General features: G+C 40.0%; 5 protein-coding genes across 6 annotated transcripts; 3 read left to right on the top strand and 2 right to left on the bottom strand.

Moving 5' to 3' along the window:
• The first annotated feature begins 33 nt into the window (after positions 1-33).
• Positions 34-5704, top strand: LOC6556526 (eukaryotic peptide chain release factor subunit 1). 2 transcript variants are annotated; one of them, XM_001984992.3, is made up of 8 exons: positions 34-88; positions 650-955; positions 1984-2159; positions 2220-2689; positions 2952-3107; positions 3175-3372; positions 3432-3579; positions 5498-5704. In XM_001984992.3, the coding sequence occupies exons 2-8, from the start codon at positions 870-872 to the stop codon at positions 5578-5580; spliced, it is 1317 nt and encodes a 438-aa protein (XP_001985028.1). In that variant the 5' UTR covers positions 34-88; positions 650-869; the 3' UTR covers positions 5581-5704. The 2 variants fall into 2 exon arrangements, with proteins under 2 accessions (XP_001985028.1, XP_032594253.1); XM_032738362.1 differs by lacking the exon at positions 34-88 and adding an exon at positions 386-423.
• Positions 5705-5848: 144 nt separating this feature from the next.
• Positions 5849-7902, bottom strand: LOC6556588 (cysteine sulfinic acid decarboxylase). Its single transcript, XM_001984991.3, has 4 exons — positions 7659-7902; positions 7236-7423; positions 6202-7177; positions 5849-6144 (listed from the first exon to the last, which is right to left on the bottom strand). The coding sequence occupies exons 1-4, from the start codon at positions 7839-7841 to the stop codon at positions 5956-5958; spliced, it is 1536 nt and encodes a 511-aa protein (XP_001985027.1). The 5' UTR covers positions 7842-7902; the 3' UTR covers positions 5849-5955.
• A 746-nt stretch (positions 7903-8648) lies between these two features.
• LOC6556580 (DNA/RNA-binding protein KIN17) lies at positions 8649-10039 on the top strand. Its single transcript, XM_001984990.2, has 2 exons — positions 8649-9704; positions 9765-10039. Exons 1-2 carry the CDS (start codon positions 8730-8732, stop codon positions 9963-9965), a joined length of 1176 nt encoding a protein of 391 aa, XP_001985026.1. The 5' UTR covers positions 8649-8729; the 3' UTR covers positions 9966-10039.
• Positions 10040-10569: 530 nt separating this feature from the next.
• LOC6556582 (phospholipase A1) lies at positions 10570-12008 on the top strand. The gene is made up of 4 exons (XM_001984989.3): positions 10570-10839; positions 10910-11169; positions 11229-11364; positions 11427-12008. The coding sequence occupies exons 1-4, from the start codon at positions 10659-10661 to the stop codon at positions 11972-11974; spliced, it is 1125 nt and encodes a 374-aa protein (XP_001985025.2). The 5' UTR covers positions 10570-10658; the 3' UTR covers positions 11975-12008.
• LOC6556585 (DNA primase large subunit) lies at positions 11980-13710 on the bottom strand. The gene has a single exon (XM_001984988.2). The coding sequence runs from the start codon at positions 13663-13665 to the stop codon at positions 12064-12066; it is 1602 nt and encodes a 533-aa protein (XP_001985024.1). The 5' UTR covers positions 13666-13710; the 3' UTR covers positions 11980-12063.
• Positions 13711-13815: the final 105 nt, after the last annotated feature.

Here is a 13815-nt window from a genome sequence, read left to right on the forward strand (position 1 = left end):
CACGTATGAACTAAATGCATGACTTTTGTCATTAAATTCTTTTCAACATTTGGTCACACCAGATCCGAGTGGGTTTTGTGCGCACGTTGTACGTAAAAGTTTCATAAATCGATTATAATTGCATTTAAGTTTCTTAAAAATATCGAAATAGTGCAGCAACATCAACTAAAACATCAATTCTATCAACTAACATACCAATTGGGTCATTTACAAATTTGACGTGCTTGCGAAATGATTTTTGTGTCGACGTCACCTTTGGAGCCCCTCTCTCATCCTCTTGCTCTCACTCGCGTTCATTATTTTGCTCTCATTCTCTGTCTTTCTCTATCTCTCTTTCTGTCTCTTAAGTGAAGTGAAATAATAAGTTTGATTTTCAACTCAAGTTTAAATAGTACTTTTGATTTCTTTGCTACAACTGCTCTCGTATGAACGTTTCAAATAATTGTGTTATTTTGTGCTCAAATCAAAATTTGTTATAACGCTCTCAAACTCCACTTTCTTTTGAGCTAGTTTAGCTGTTTTGTTGCTGTTTTCTATTTTTTTTCCCCCAGCTTTCTTTATCTTATCCACACATATATTTATATATAACACAACATTTACATATGTTCATATATTTATGTTTTGTGTGTAATTTTATTTATTTTTTCAGTGTATTTATCGCCAACCACGTTAAAAGGAAGAACGTGAATGTGAATACAAAAAACGCAACACAAAACTACACCTAACAAACCAACAAATAACAACAACAAACAACAATCGTCGTTACATTTCCACATTTCGCTGGCAGAGAGAGCAAGTTGAAATTAAAAAGTCCCCCAAAATTGCACAAAGGGCTCCCCGTAAAATAAATAGCAAATAAATACGCAAAAATGTCTGGCGAAGAAACGTCTGCTGATCGCAATGTCGAAATATGGAAAATAAAGAAGCTTATCAAAAGTCTCGAAATGGCACGTGGGTGAGTAAAACCTATCTTCACATAATATATATTTATTTTGCAATTTGTATTTTTATGCAGTCGACTAAATTTTTTTTCTCGCTTCGCTTTGTTTGTGTGCGTGTGGTGGGTATATACGAAAAATGTCGTGCTGTGGGGAGCAGTGGTGTGGGAGGGGTGGCTGAGATATGCATCGCGCCGTCGCCGAACATCGAATGCTGCCAGTGGAGTGAGTGTAATGGTCGATTTGTTGCCTATTTTGCACTCCTCACCCCCCTTTTGTTGGCCATCAATTAGCGCTGGCATAAAAAACACGGAAAAAGAAAAGCACAGTGGTTTAAATATGTCGTCGCATATTGCGGAATATGAAATTTCCTTCAGCGATTTGCTTTGAACCATTTCGATTCATGTGCGTGGCTGTCGTTGGTAACAAACAAACAAAAAGAAGAAAAAAAGTGTCATATCTGTGTTGCGTTGCCCCACACTTTCTCACACACTTAAACAGACAGAACGCACTCACACACAAAACTCAGTTAATGCTCTCGTTCGCTCTCTCCCTCTCTTATGCGCTTGCAAAAATTATACATTGAGAGCAACACGTTTTTGTCAGGTTTTTATCAGTTTAAACCAGACGAAGAGAGTGAATGAGTGAGTAATGCAAATGCTGTGTTGGCAACAAAAACCAAACATTGATTGCAGCTGATATGCACTGGTGCCAATTTGTGTACATTAAAGCTGCATTTACTTTCATATATGCATCTAGCACCTAACAACGACATTTTCTGTTGATATTATTATTCAAGCCTTTGTTCAATCAACATAGATCAAAGTATATTTGTATTTGTGAACCATAACAAATCATGCAATTTGACATTCACAACGAATGCGAGGAGCCACCTGAAACGGCGGCATTGTGCCAGCTAGAGATGGTCCTTGTTTATATCGTATGCAATTAATTTACATAGGACAACAAATTATCGATATATTTATTTTTAAGTTTAAATATCTCGGTTATATATATATTAACGAATTGTTCTTGTTTGATTTAGAAATGGCACCAGCATGATTTCGTTGATTATTCCGCCTAAAGATCAAATCTCTCGCGTCAGCAAAATGTTGGCCGATGAATTTGGTACGGCCTCCAATATCAAGTCGCGCGTCAACCGCCTTTCCGTCCTGGGCGCAATTACGTCGGTACAGCACAGACTTAAGTTATACACCAAAGGTGAGTGATTCAACCAATCATTAGTCATTTAACTAATTAATGTTCCATTAATTTGGACAGTGCCTCCCAATGGTTTGGTCATTTATTGCGGCACAATTGTCACAGAGGAGGGCAAGGAGAAAAAAGTTAACATTGATTTTGAGCCATTCAAGCCAATCAATACCTCACTATATCTGTGCGACAACAAGTTCCATACGGAGGCACTCACTGCCCTGCTCGCGGACGACAACAAGTTCGGCTTCATTGTGATGGATGGTAATGGCGCTCTCTTTGGCACCCTACAGGGCAATACGCGCGAGGTGCTCCACAAATTCACCGTCGATCTGCCGAAGAAGCACGGACGTGGTGGTCAATCCGCTCTGCGTTTCGCCCGTCTGCGCATGGAGAAGCGTCACAACTATGTGCGCAAAGTGGCCGAGGTTGCCACACAATTGTTCATTACGAATGACAAGCCAAACATTGCTGGCCTCATTTTGGCCGGTAGTGCGGACTTCAAAACTGAGCTCAGTCAATCGGATATGTTTGATCCCGTAAGTAATCCCAAAACACTGCTCACGAATACCCTGCTAAGGCAAAGGCTAGTTCCACTGGCTCGAAATACGACCCAAAGACAATTCGCGTATGTCTTGTATAATTTTCGCATTTATCCTACAAAATTACTATAAATCGTCAGTCAAACAGCCAGTGGAGCAATATATCATACTGAATGATCCTAAAAAATGTATGCAACTCTTTGTGGAACAAATCAAACAGACAAAAAAAAACTAACACACAAATCTTTGGCAATTGCAGCGTTTACAAACAAAAGTGATTAAACTGGTGGACGTCTCTTATGGCGGTGAAAACGGTTTTAATCAGGCAATCGAACTAGCCGCTGAATCGTTGCAAAATGTCAAATTTATACAGGAAAAGAAACTCATTGGTCGTTACTTTGATGAAATTTCTCAGGTGAGTGATGATAAAGCGCTCCAAGGCAGCACAGTTTATGAATGAAACAAACGATTTTCATTACAAGGATACTGGCAAATACTGTTTTGGTGTAGAGGACACTTTGCGAGCCCTCGAAATAGGCTCTGTGGAAACATTGATTTGCTGGGAAAATCTGGATATCCAACGCTACGTACTGAAGAACCATGCGAACTCGACGTCAACGACAGTATTACATTTGACGCCCGAGCAGGAAAAAGATAAGTCTCACTTCACGGACAAGGAGGTATGTTGTATATACAAATAATAGTCATAACTTTGTTATTAATAATTATTTAATTGCAGAGCGGAGTTGAAATGGAGTTAATCGAGTCTCAACCGCTTTTGGAATGGCTGGCGAACAATTATAAAATGTTTGGTGCCACACTTGAGATTATCACGGACAAATCTCAGGAGGGCAGTCAGTTTGTGCGAGGTTTCGGTGGCATTGGCGGTAAGTCGGTAACAATTATCAAACTACCTTATATATATTTATATCTGAACAATCTGTATATAGTGCGAGTGTAAGCTACAAAATTAATTACGTATCTACTGTTTCCATTCCTTTTCCTCCTTCATGCTGCTTTAAACATAACTCTAAATGTAACTTGGTCAACTTAACGTCGTTCCTTGTGCATAACACCATCAACTTTAATTGTTATAATATATATATATATATATCTATATATATATATAACAAATGCATAAATATTTATATATATATATATGTACATATATTTTTTGAATAATATGTGTGTGTATATATAGGCATTTTACGCTATAAAGTAGATTTTCAATCGCTACAAGCTGATGAACCGCTGGAGGACGTTGACCTCGATGATTACTAAAAAAAAAATATATAAAAACAAAAACAAAGAATAAAATCAAACCAACAAAAAACAGCATTCGCACTGCATAGATTTTCGGATCTCAATACACAAATAATAATGTGTTTTTTTAATTTCTTGTGAAACGCCATAAATTGTTCAAAAATTGATAGGAACCAATTTACTTGCCGCATAGTTTTTATCTACGTAAATTTCAAAATAGCCGTTTATCCTAAATTCGGAAATAGATGCTCCCCATTGCATCGCTCGTTCGTTTTAGACATACATTTACGTATATAGTATATATAACTTGGCCACGTTTCATATTTACAGTCCGACTATTGTTTTTTTACGTTTCATTAAATTAATTTTCAAAATGAGGCCCATCGGGCTTAAATCAATATTATATTCAGCTTATCTTGATAAAAAGTTTTCAGGCATATATTATGAAATTCTTTTCATTGTCTTCTATCCGTCTGTTCTGATATTGCAAAGTAAATATGAAACTTATATGTTTGAACTATACCTACTTAGTCGTGTACGTGTACGAAAGACATATATAGTTAAGTGAACAAAGCCATATACGTTTAAATATATGTATATATAACAGTATAGCAGAAAATGCCGAAAGAAAAACATATATACTTATATTTAACAAATTAAAAATCGATGTATTTACAACAACAGCATTCATTGAACAGTGTACTAAAATAAATAAACATTTGAATTGAATCGAGTTTGCTCTGCTGACTTTTATATAATTCTCGTTAAATAATAGATCAACTGAAACTGTGGCATTATACATTATATTTATATATATACTCGTATCTGACAAGCATTTATAATATTTACATAGGCAATTTCTTTGTTTGCATTTGACACAAATTAAAAGCGAAAACTTATTAAGTACACAATCAAACAAACAAACAAACAAAATGCATAACAATAGATGAACAAACAAAACCTGAATAAAAAATTTAAAATATACACCTCCCGAAATCGTAAAGGAAACTTCTTACAAATTATTAAAAGTAAAAAAATGATATTGTATTCATATGGGGTTCTTAAGTAGATAAAACGATCAGATTTTAGCCAATTTTGGAGCCTGCAATTGATGAAGAAACACGAGATCAACAAACCAAAGGAATTGCCTCAAAGGAATCAGCTTAAACGAAATCCATCACTCTTCCATTCCACACTAACTGAACTGAAGTAAAGCACAGGACTGCACTGCGTACTTGTTAACCCGTAATAACAAACTACTCATTTTAAAAACTTATGGAATATTCCACGTATACATATCTTATACCACTTTATTTGATATACATTCCAAATGTTTACATCACTTTATTTGTATTGAATGTTTCACTGATAATGTGTTGTTGTATTATTTTGATTTTTTCTTTATGTGAATTTTTGATATTTTCGCTTGCTTGATTTCAATTACGCTTAATTATTAGTTTTAATATTAAATTTGATTAACGTATATTGATGCTGCTATTGCCATTAACTAATCATTTTGAATATTGCCAATGCTCTTCACAGGTATCTTGCGCTACAAAGTGGATTTCCAGAGTATGCAGCTCGATGAATTGGACAATGAGTGCTTCGACTTATCCGACTACTAGATAATTTTGCACTGTTGTAATCAGTTTTTTTTTACAAATTACAAACCATCGACCGCAAATTGATAATTGTTAAAGCATAAAAGAATACAAAATCGAAGAGAGCAAATAGAATATTTTAATAATATACACAAACACACACACAAACAAACACAATCCTTCTTCCATTTTAATGTTGTTGGCGAATAAAAATAAAATTGCAAATAATACACAAACCATAAACACACATAAAAGAAAAAAGATATAATGTTAAAGCAAGAGAACAAAAAAATATATAAAAAGGAAACCGTTTTACGTGAAACAAAAAACGTGTTACACTTTTCTTTATATTGATATATTATTATAATGGAATAATGCGATTAATAACGATGCCTTTGATCAAAGCTGGCAAAGCTCGCCCAGTCGCTCAATCTCATCCAGGATAACATCCAATTCTCCAGCTTCGAGCACGGGAAAACAAGTGAGCACCATGCGAAAGAAGTTGCCCAACTGGCGACTAGTCAACGGCGAATAGCCAATCATCAAGGTGCCACTGTACGCCATCTGCTCCTTGACTTTGGGTGCAACCTGTTTAAGAGACATTCGTTATTGATTTGATATAATCGAAGGATTGTCGTGACCTACTTTATATAGGCGCGACCACCACTCTGGCGTTTCCTCGGATGCATTCTGGACACGCATTGACTTTGGTATATACCAGAAGCAGACATTAGAGTATTCGTGCTGCTCCAGAACAAGCCGGAAGCGATCTGCACGGGAGAGCAGCTTCTGCTCCAGCAGGCGGGACATTTCGATCGCGTGATCAACCAGATGTCCATAGTTTCCATATCCGCGTGCTTTCAGCATTAGCCAGAACTTGAAGGCGTCTATTTTGCGACCACACTGAACGCTCTTGTTGCCGGTGTCGTAGGTGATGTCATAGAACTTGTCCTGCTGGAACAGATAGTTTACCTCAATGCTGTTGCAGTGCGCCAGGAGATTGGACTCGCGAGTGAGGAACAGCGAGCACTGCAACGGCACACCGAGTGTCTTGTGCGGATTCCAGGCAAAGGAGTCGGCCCGTTGCAGCCCAGCCAGCAATGAGCGATGCTTGTAGGCCAGTAATGCTGCACCGCCCAGACAGGCATCCACATGCAGCCAGAGTCCGTGGCGTTCCGCGATATCAGCAATGCCAGCGATATCATCGAATGCACCCAGCACAGTTGTTCCCGCGGTAGCATTAATAAATAACGGATCATGGCCGCGTGCTTGAGCTGCCTTTATCTTGTCCTCCAAGTCAGCCAGAGACATTTGACCTCTGGCATTGGTGCGCACAGCGATGCAGTTGTCGGCTCCAATGCCCAACCAGTGAGCCGCTTTCTTCAAACTGTAATGCGCATCCTCAGAGGTGAAGATCACAAGTGGACGTAAGCCAAACATGCCCGTGGATTTAACATGCGGTAGGCGTTTATAACGAGCCAACACCAGACCGTACATATTCGCTGTGGAACCGCCTGGTGACATAATTCCATCGCCCTGGCTATATCCAGCTAATCGGCAAACCGTTGATATGAGCTCCGTCTCAATCAGGCTGAAAACCGGCGCCACCTCAAAGGTGTAGCTGAAAGTGCAGATTTTAGTGGAACATATCTATAGATAATATTTGTTAATCATATTACGAGCTGGTATTCAATGCCTCGGTAATCCAAGCACCAGCCAATCCAAAGGGATCCAACTGTCCAAACAACTGATTGTGAAATCGTCCATGTGAGGTTTTCACGGAATATCGAATGACCTGTTGACAGATCTGCTCGAGGTCCAAGAGTGTGCTTGATTCCTTTTCCTTGATTGTCAGATCTATATGTTGCTGCGAGAGAAATATATTAAAATGATGTACTTGGGCATATTGTGCTAATTAGGGGGAATATTGCACCCGTCGAAAGATTACGAAATCGTTCCAATACATTGATTATGCAGCTGCACAATTAAAACTCTTTCAATGCTGAACATTAAAAAATGGGCTTATCTTGAATCTGTTTCAGATGTCAGATGATTTGACGAGATGTTTAGACTTCGGTCTGGCTATAAAAAGTGGCACTCACCTTCAGCTCCTCCGGCTGCATAAAGTCGATTATTTTCTGTTCCTTCCACTGCTGCGGATCGGCACAGAGAGTTTCGTCCCTTTGCACCAGCTTGAAGACATGTTGTAGAATTTTCCAATCGTTCATTAACCCCTCGCGAACTCCATCGACAATCATTGAACGAGTCTCACTTGTGCCATCCATTTTATATGCTTTACTATAAGAGTATTTAATGCTACAACCTTTGCAGTTAGCTCTTCAATTGGAAATGACAAGTGGATTGCGCGTGGCGCTGCATTGGACCTGATTGTCGATTGAATGCTCGCTAAAGTTGTAAATTAAATAATCATAAATCGATTACTGTGTAGCTTGACAAAGAGAATTGTAAAATCTCACTGGTATTTTATAACAATCAGTTAAGAGTCTTTCTCTTTTCATTATATAACTTGCCCACACCAACCGATAAGTGTACCCATAAGTACCTTCAGTTCTCTGTGATTTCCCCACAACCACAAAGTCAATTGTTAGTTTGTTCACGCTTTTTGCTTGTACTGAGTGGATGTGTGTCAATACTGATACGTTTTTGTTTACATGAAGCATGTTGAAGATGACCCAAGCGGAATGCAGAAAGACAATCGTTTTCAAAGCCGGTTTATTGATAAGATACAGCTACATATTTACATACAATATACAATATTATTTGAATTTACAAATCAAAGCACGATCAGCTTGTCAGAATTTTTAATTGACCAATCAAACCCGTAAGTGTAAAAGCTGGTAGAGGTCTAAAATGAGAAACAAGAGAAACTTCCATTTATCAGATCAGATAATAATATGAGTAATGGCGAGTTAAGCCAAAATTGGTGTGTGACATATTTCAATACGCCGCGCAAGTAGTTTTAAATATAGTGTGCCCGTATATGTCAATCTATCGGATTTGACGCAAAAATATTCGATAAAGGGAGTCGATAACGTAACAGCTGTGTTAGAAATGCCAGCAGCAGCCAACTTTGCGTTTATCACATTTTAGATTTAACAAATCGGGAAGAACTATTTACTTTGCTCGTGTTATTAAATATATAATTGGTAAAAATGGGACGCGCTGAGGTTGGTACGCCTAAGTACCTGGCCAACAAGATGAAGGCGAAGGGCCTGCAGAAGTTGCGCTGGTACTGCCAGATGTGCGAGAAACAGTGCCGTGACGAGAACGGCTTCAAGTGCCACACAATGAGCGAATCCCATCAGCGACAGCTGCTGCTCTTTGCAGACGCGCCAGGCAAATTTCTACACAACTTCTCGAAGGAGTTCTCCGATGGCTATATGGAACTGTTGCGCCGTCGCTTTGGCACCAAGCGCACCAACGCTAACAAAGTGTATCAGGAGTATATTGCGCATAAGGAGCACATTCACATGAATGCCACTCGCTGGTTAACTCTGTCGGACTATTTGAAGTGGTTGGGACGCACTGGTCAAGTGGTGGCCGATGAAACGGAGAAGGGATGGTTTGTGTCGTACATTGATCGCAGTCCGGAGGCCATGGAACGTCAGGCGAAAGCCGAACGCAAAGAGAAAATGGAAAAGGATGACGAGGAGCGCATGACCGAATTTATTGAGCAACAAATTAAGAAGGCAAAGAAAAAGGACGGCGACGATGAAGAGGATCCACAGGAAAAATATACAGAACTGAAGCGAGAAGAGGAGCAGCCTCTAAAGCTGGACATACGGCTGGAGAAGAAATTTCAGCCCGAATCTATATTGGGCAGATCTGCGCTACTCACAAAACGCACAGCCACCGAACCAGACGAGAAAGTTTTCAAGAAACCCAAGCCAATGGCAGCGGAGAGCAGCAGATCCGCACTGGATGAGATTATCAAACTCGAGGAGAAGAAGAGGGAACGTAACAATCGTAAGGAATACTGGCTTCACCCAAACATCGTAGTGAAATTCATTTCCAAATCAATGGGTGACAAGTTCTACAAACAGAAGGCTGTCGTCCAAGAAGTCATCGACAAATTTCGGGCGAAAATCAAGTTTTTGGATTCAGGCGAAAAGCTCAAAGTTGATCAGGTAGTTATGCGTGAGTTCCATATATAAATTGAAATAATTAATTAATAAATCATCTTTCAGGCACATCTGGAGACTGTCATACCCGCCTTGGACAAGGAAGTGATGGTCGTTAACGGCGCCTATCGTGGCTCCGAAGCATTGCTCAAAAAACTAGACGAGCGAAAATATTGTGTTACCATTGAGATATTACATGGTCCACTAAAGGGACGTGTCGTAGACAACGTACAGTACGAGGATATAAGTAAATTATATGACACATAGCTGGCAAAATATCCAACTGCCTTTTTACTTAGATTAAGGTTAAATATAGATATATTTTAAATAAACTTTATATTCTAAAGCTAAATATTTTTCAATGATTTCCCTTAAGTATGCTGTACAGTTAAATATAAACGTTTTTGCCAATCTGCTCTTCTTATTTTGATCACGCAAATATTTTAATCGCAAATTGCGCGTTAAACTCAAAACACCTGCTGACAATGACTTTGTTTTTTAAACATCGGCAAGATAGTCTAAATATGGGAAACATATGTTTTGTGACCTACAAGATATTTGTATAGTCTTGTAGTGTATAATAATGTTGACAAAAAATTTAAATGACATAGACATTTCGGAAAGTTTCCTTCCGGGTAGAAATAATATAAAAATTGGAAACAATTTTTTTTGTCACACTGATTAGCTTTGCATCCAAACTGGTAGAGAATCAAAAAGCTTTGTTTATCAAATTAATTAGAATCAAATTTCATGAATTTTTCTGCAAGTGTATTTAATTTTCGGTACTACCAAAAATATGTTTTATTTATTATTTGTTTTTTTGCCAACAATGCAAACAAAGGCTTCTCCATATATATAGAAGTTCGACCCACTTGCAAAACTTGATGTTTAGAACCTAAATAACTCTACCCGAACATACATAGTTCGTCTCTGATGTGGTTGAAACTATAATTTTAAATTATGGGTATAAGATTGTGTAGCATTATTCTTATCAGCACAGTATTAACCATAAATGCGAATGATTCTGCACAAAGCTGGTGGCAGGGAATTCCCAACGCTTTAATGGATCTGCTTACCATCAAAATGAACATTTTTACAGCATTTCCGCTTGAAGTAGCCATAAATGTTATTGATACCGTGTGTAAGTAAAATGAAAAAAGGAATATGGTTAAGGCTTTAACTGCAGTTTCCCATCACATGATGCATCACAGGCTCATCCACGATGTATATTGGAAGCGTTCCACCGCAAATAACGCCAGATATAACGAAGATGAACTTTCAGTACATGACGCCATGTCTGAACTATACTGTACCATTGTTGAAAGCCGAAAAGCTATGGAATCATCCAAGATTCCGAAAAAATCGCAAGTTGGTTATTCTAGCAACTGGGTGGACAAACACCGTTAACGATTCAGAAACTATAGCGATGATATCGAAGGCTTTTATGTGCCGACCTGGTGTTAACTTTGTGGTAGGGTAAACTAAAGCATCTCTCAAGTACTTATCCACTTAAGTTTGTATACATTTCAGATTGTGGATGCAGCCTATTATGTGGACACCTTGTACAAGTGGTCGGCTTTCAATACGGATTTGATTGGTGAGCACCTGGCTGTTGGGTTACAGCACTTGGTCGAGGTGATGCCGTTCATTGAAATTCACTTGATCGGTGAGTTTGCACAGTTTAGCTTTAGTTTCTGCTTGATTTATAGGCATTATAAATTGCCACAGGTCATTCTTTGGGTGCACATATTATGGGCAAAGCTGGTCGCTCTTTCGAGCGACTCACAGGACATTTGGTGGCACGTATAACGGGTCTGGATCCTGCCAAGCCCTGTTTCCGCTATGAAAAAGCGCTGCCCGGCCTGATGCGTGGCGATGCCAAATTGGTGGACATTATACATTCAAATATTGGCATACTGGCCAAACGTGATCCAATGGGTGACATTGACTTTTATCCAGGTGGAGTGCATCCCATAAAGCCCGGTTGCCTGTCCATTGGTTGCTCACACACACGTGCCGTTGAATATTTTGCGGAGAGTGTTTACCCAAGACAGGAAAGCAGCTACTTGGGCTGGAAATGCCATTCATGGAAGGAGCTCGAATGGCGAAAATGCGACACTCTCACAACTTCCACAATGGGTTACGTGATTAATTGGAAGGCCAAGGGTATCTATTATGTTGATGTGAATGGCAAGAGTCCGTTTGGAAAAAACCCCAATTCACCCAAACGAGGCCGCCTTGACTGTGTCAAGCATAGGTGTAAATACAAGAATTGAGTAACTCCAATCAGGAAACCGGTTCGGTTTCTATACCAGATAATTTAATTTCTTATATAATATCTATAGCTACATTTAGTATTTAATTATTATTCCATAATTTCTGTTAGATCTAGATCATCATCAAAGGCCTCGGCGATGCCCTTCTGGCTCTGGTAAACCTTCTCCTGTGTCTCGGCAATTTTCCACAGCTCGTCATCGTCGTCGCCATTTAGCATTGATCTGTTTGCGCCACCCTTGATCGCTGCTCGGAGTTTGTTATTCTGTTGAAGAGGGCCCGGCGCTCGTTTCTGACGATTGCCCATCAGGATCTGGCTCTCCTCAAAATAGCTGTTCGGGTGATTGATTGTCGGCTCCAGCGTTGAGTTGTGTGTCAGCATAAAGTATTTGCCGCAGGCGAATTGATAATGATTGCGTGAAACAAAGAACATGACTTCCTCGATGCCGGCAGGCGAAAGGCCAAAGGAAGAGAGTTTGGCTTTCAGCGCCGGTTGATCCAACGTTTTATATGGACACCCGTGGCAGTCACCAGGCGCGGCCATTTCCTTAATGATCTTCAGGCAGGAGTAGGGAGTATAGTTGACCATTGAGCCTTTCTTGCCATAGTTGTGTTGAATGTTGTATTCGTAGCTGCGTGCAAACTTATCGACGTCCATTTTCTTTGTGAACTCCTCACGCCAGAAGCGCAACGAATCCTCGAGGGTGACGCCAATGCCCTTTAGGAAGAGACCGTACTGCATGCGACCGCCGTGTTTGATGTGATGCTGGCTGCGTATGTGATCGTGGCACATACGCATGCACAGTGGCATCGATGTTTTCGATAGCTGATCCAGTGATTCGATCGGCACCGAGGCATCTCGGCACACAGTGTAATCCTTGCCCGTGTACGAGTTGTGCAGGGACTTGATCATGCGTGAGATGCGTTCGTCTGCCTCGACGTCAGCGATGAAGGATTTCGCTGCCTGCATGCCACGCTCGATTTCATCCAGCTGTCTAGCACCCACAATTGACACCAGATCGTGGGTATTCACATAAGCAAAGCCGGCCTTCAGATAGCAGCGACGCGACCGCACTAAATCCAATACTTGTGTAAAGGGCACTTTGTAGAATTCGAGCAGTTCAATCTTGGACACACTCTGGCCCACAGTGCTCTCATAGAGACCATCCTTCACCTCGTCCTTTTGCTCTTCCGTCAGTGGATGAATATGAAAGTCGTTCGCTTGAAGAAATTGCTTAATTTCCGCAGTACTTAGCGCAGCGAATTTATATTTGAAGAACTCCATTTCGCGTGCCACGAACCAGCGCAGCAAATCCTCTGAGCGACAGTAGGCCAAACGCAGTATAAAGTGCGACAAATAGTCACGGCGACGTACTTGTAGATCGGATTCCTGTTTGGTGGAGCTGCCGCTAGTGCCCATGCGCATATAGCTGCGGAGTCCATCTCTGGTCATTTCAGCATTCACATATTCCTTCCAGTCATCGGAGAGCAGGCGTAGTCCCTTTGTTGTGGCCCGATCAAAAACGCGCAGCAGACGTAAACGCTCCAAGGCAAGTTCTTCAAATTCATCAATATGCACATCTTCTGTTGGAGGGTAGTGATAAAGCATCACATTCTGTGGATACTTTGCTTCCAAGCTAATCACTTCGATTTTAACATCGTGTCTTGCTCGTTTCTTTAAATTAAAATCCATGCTGCAAACCAAACTCGATTGGATTTGTTTCGCTGAGCTGCTGGTAATAATGGCGCCAAAAAGTTGTCGGAACAGCTGTCGCATATATCGATAGCTATGCAATCGAAATGTTGTGAGACCGTAGCACGTATTTCGATCTATTTAAATACG

Source organism: Drosophila grimshawi, unplaced genomic scaffold, assembly GCF_018153295.1.
Source record: "Drosophila grimshawi isolate 15287-2541.00 unplaced genomic scaffold, ASM1815329v1 contig_44, whole genome shotgun sequence".
Classification (NCBI taxonomy): Eukaryota; Metazoa; Arthropoda; class Insecta; order Diptera; family Drosophilidae; genus Drosophila; species Drosophila grimshawi.

Excerpts from the sequence above, each read along its gene's own strand:
- LOC6556526 (XM_001984992.3), top strand. The coding sequence starts at position 870 with ATGTCTGGCGAAGAAACGTCTGCTGATCGCAATGTCGAAATATGGAAA. Across the intron at positions 956-1,983 it reads AGTCTCGAAATGGCACGTGG|AAATGGCACCAGCATGATTT; the intron begins GTGAGTAAAACC and ends TGTTTGATTTAG. Across the intron at positions 2,160-2,219 it reads ACTTAAGTTATACACCAAAG|TGCCTCCCAATGGTTTGGTC; the intron begins GTGAGTGATTCA and ends TAATTTGGACAG.
- LOC6556588 (XM_001984991.3), bottom strand. The coding sequence starts at position 7,841 with ATGGATGGCACAAGTGAGACTCGTTCAATGATTGTCGATGGAGTTCGC. Across the intron at positions 7,178-7,235 it reads GAGGCATTGAATACCAGCTC|CTACACCTTTGAGGTGGCGC; the intron begins GTAATATGATTA and ends CTGCACTTTCAG. Across the intron at positions 6,145-6,201 it reads GGTGGTCGCGCCTATATAAA|GTTGCACCCAAAGTCAAGGA; the intron begins GTAGGTCACGAC and ends TCTCTTAAACAG.
- LOC6556580 (XM_001984990.2), top strand. The coding sequence starts at position 8,730 with ATGGGACGCGCTGAGGTTGGTACGCCTAAGTACCTGGCCAACAAGATG. Across the intron at positions 9,705-9,764 it reads AAAAGCTCAAAGTTGATCAG|GCACATCTGGAGACTGTCAT; the intron begins GTAGTTATGCGT and ends ATCATCTTTCAG.
- LOC6556582 (XM_001984989.3), top strand. The coding sequence starts at position 10,659 with ATGGGTATAAGATTGTGTAGCATTATTCTTATCAGCACAGTATTAACC. Across the intron at positions 10,840-10,909 it reads AAATGTTATTGATACCGTGT|GCTCATCCACGATGTATATT; the intron begins GTAAGTAAAATG and ends GATGCATCACAG. Across the intron at positions 11,170-11,228 it reads GACCTGGTGTTAACTTTGTG|ATTGTGGATGCAGCCTATTA; the intron begins GTAGGGTAAACT and ends TATACATTTCAG.
- LOC6556585 (XM_001984988.2), bottom strand. The coding sequence starts at position 13,665 with ATGGATTTTAATTTAAAGAAACGAGCAAGACACGATGTTAAAATCGAA.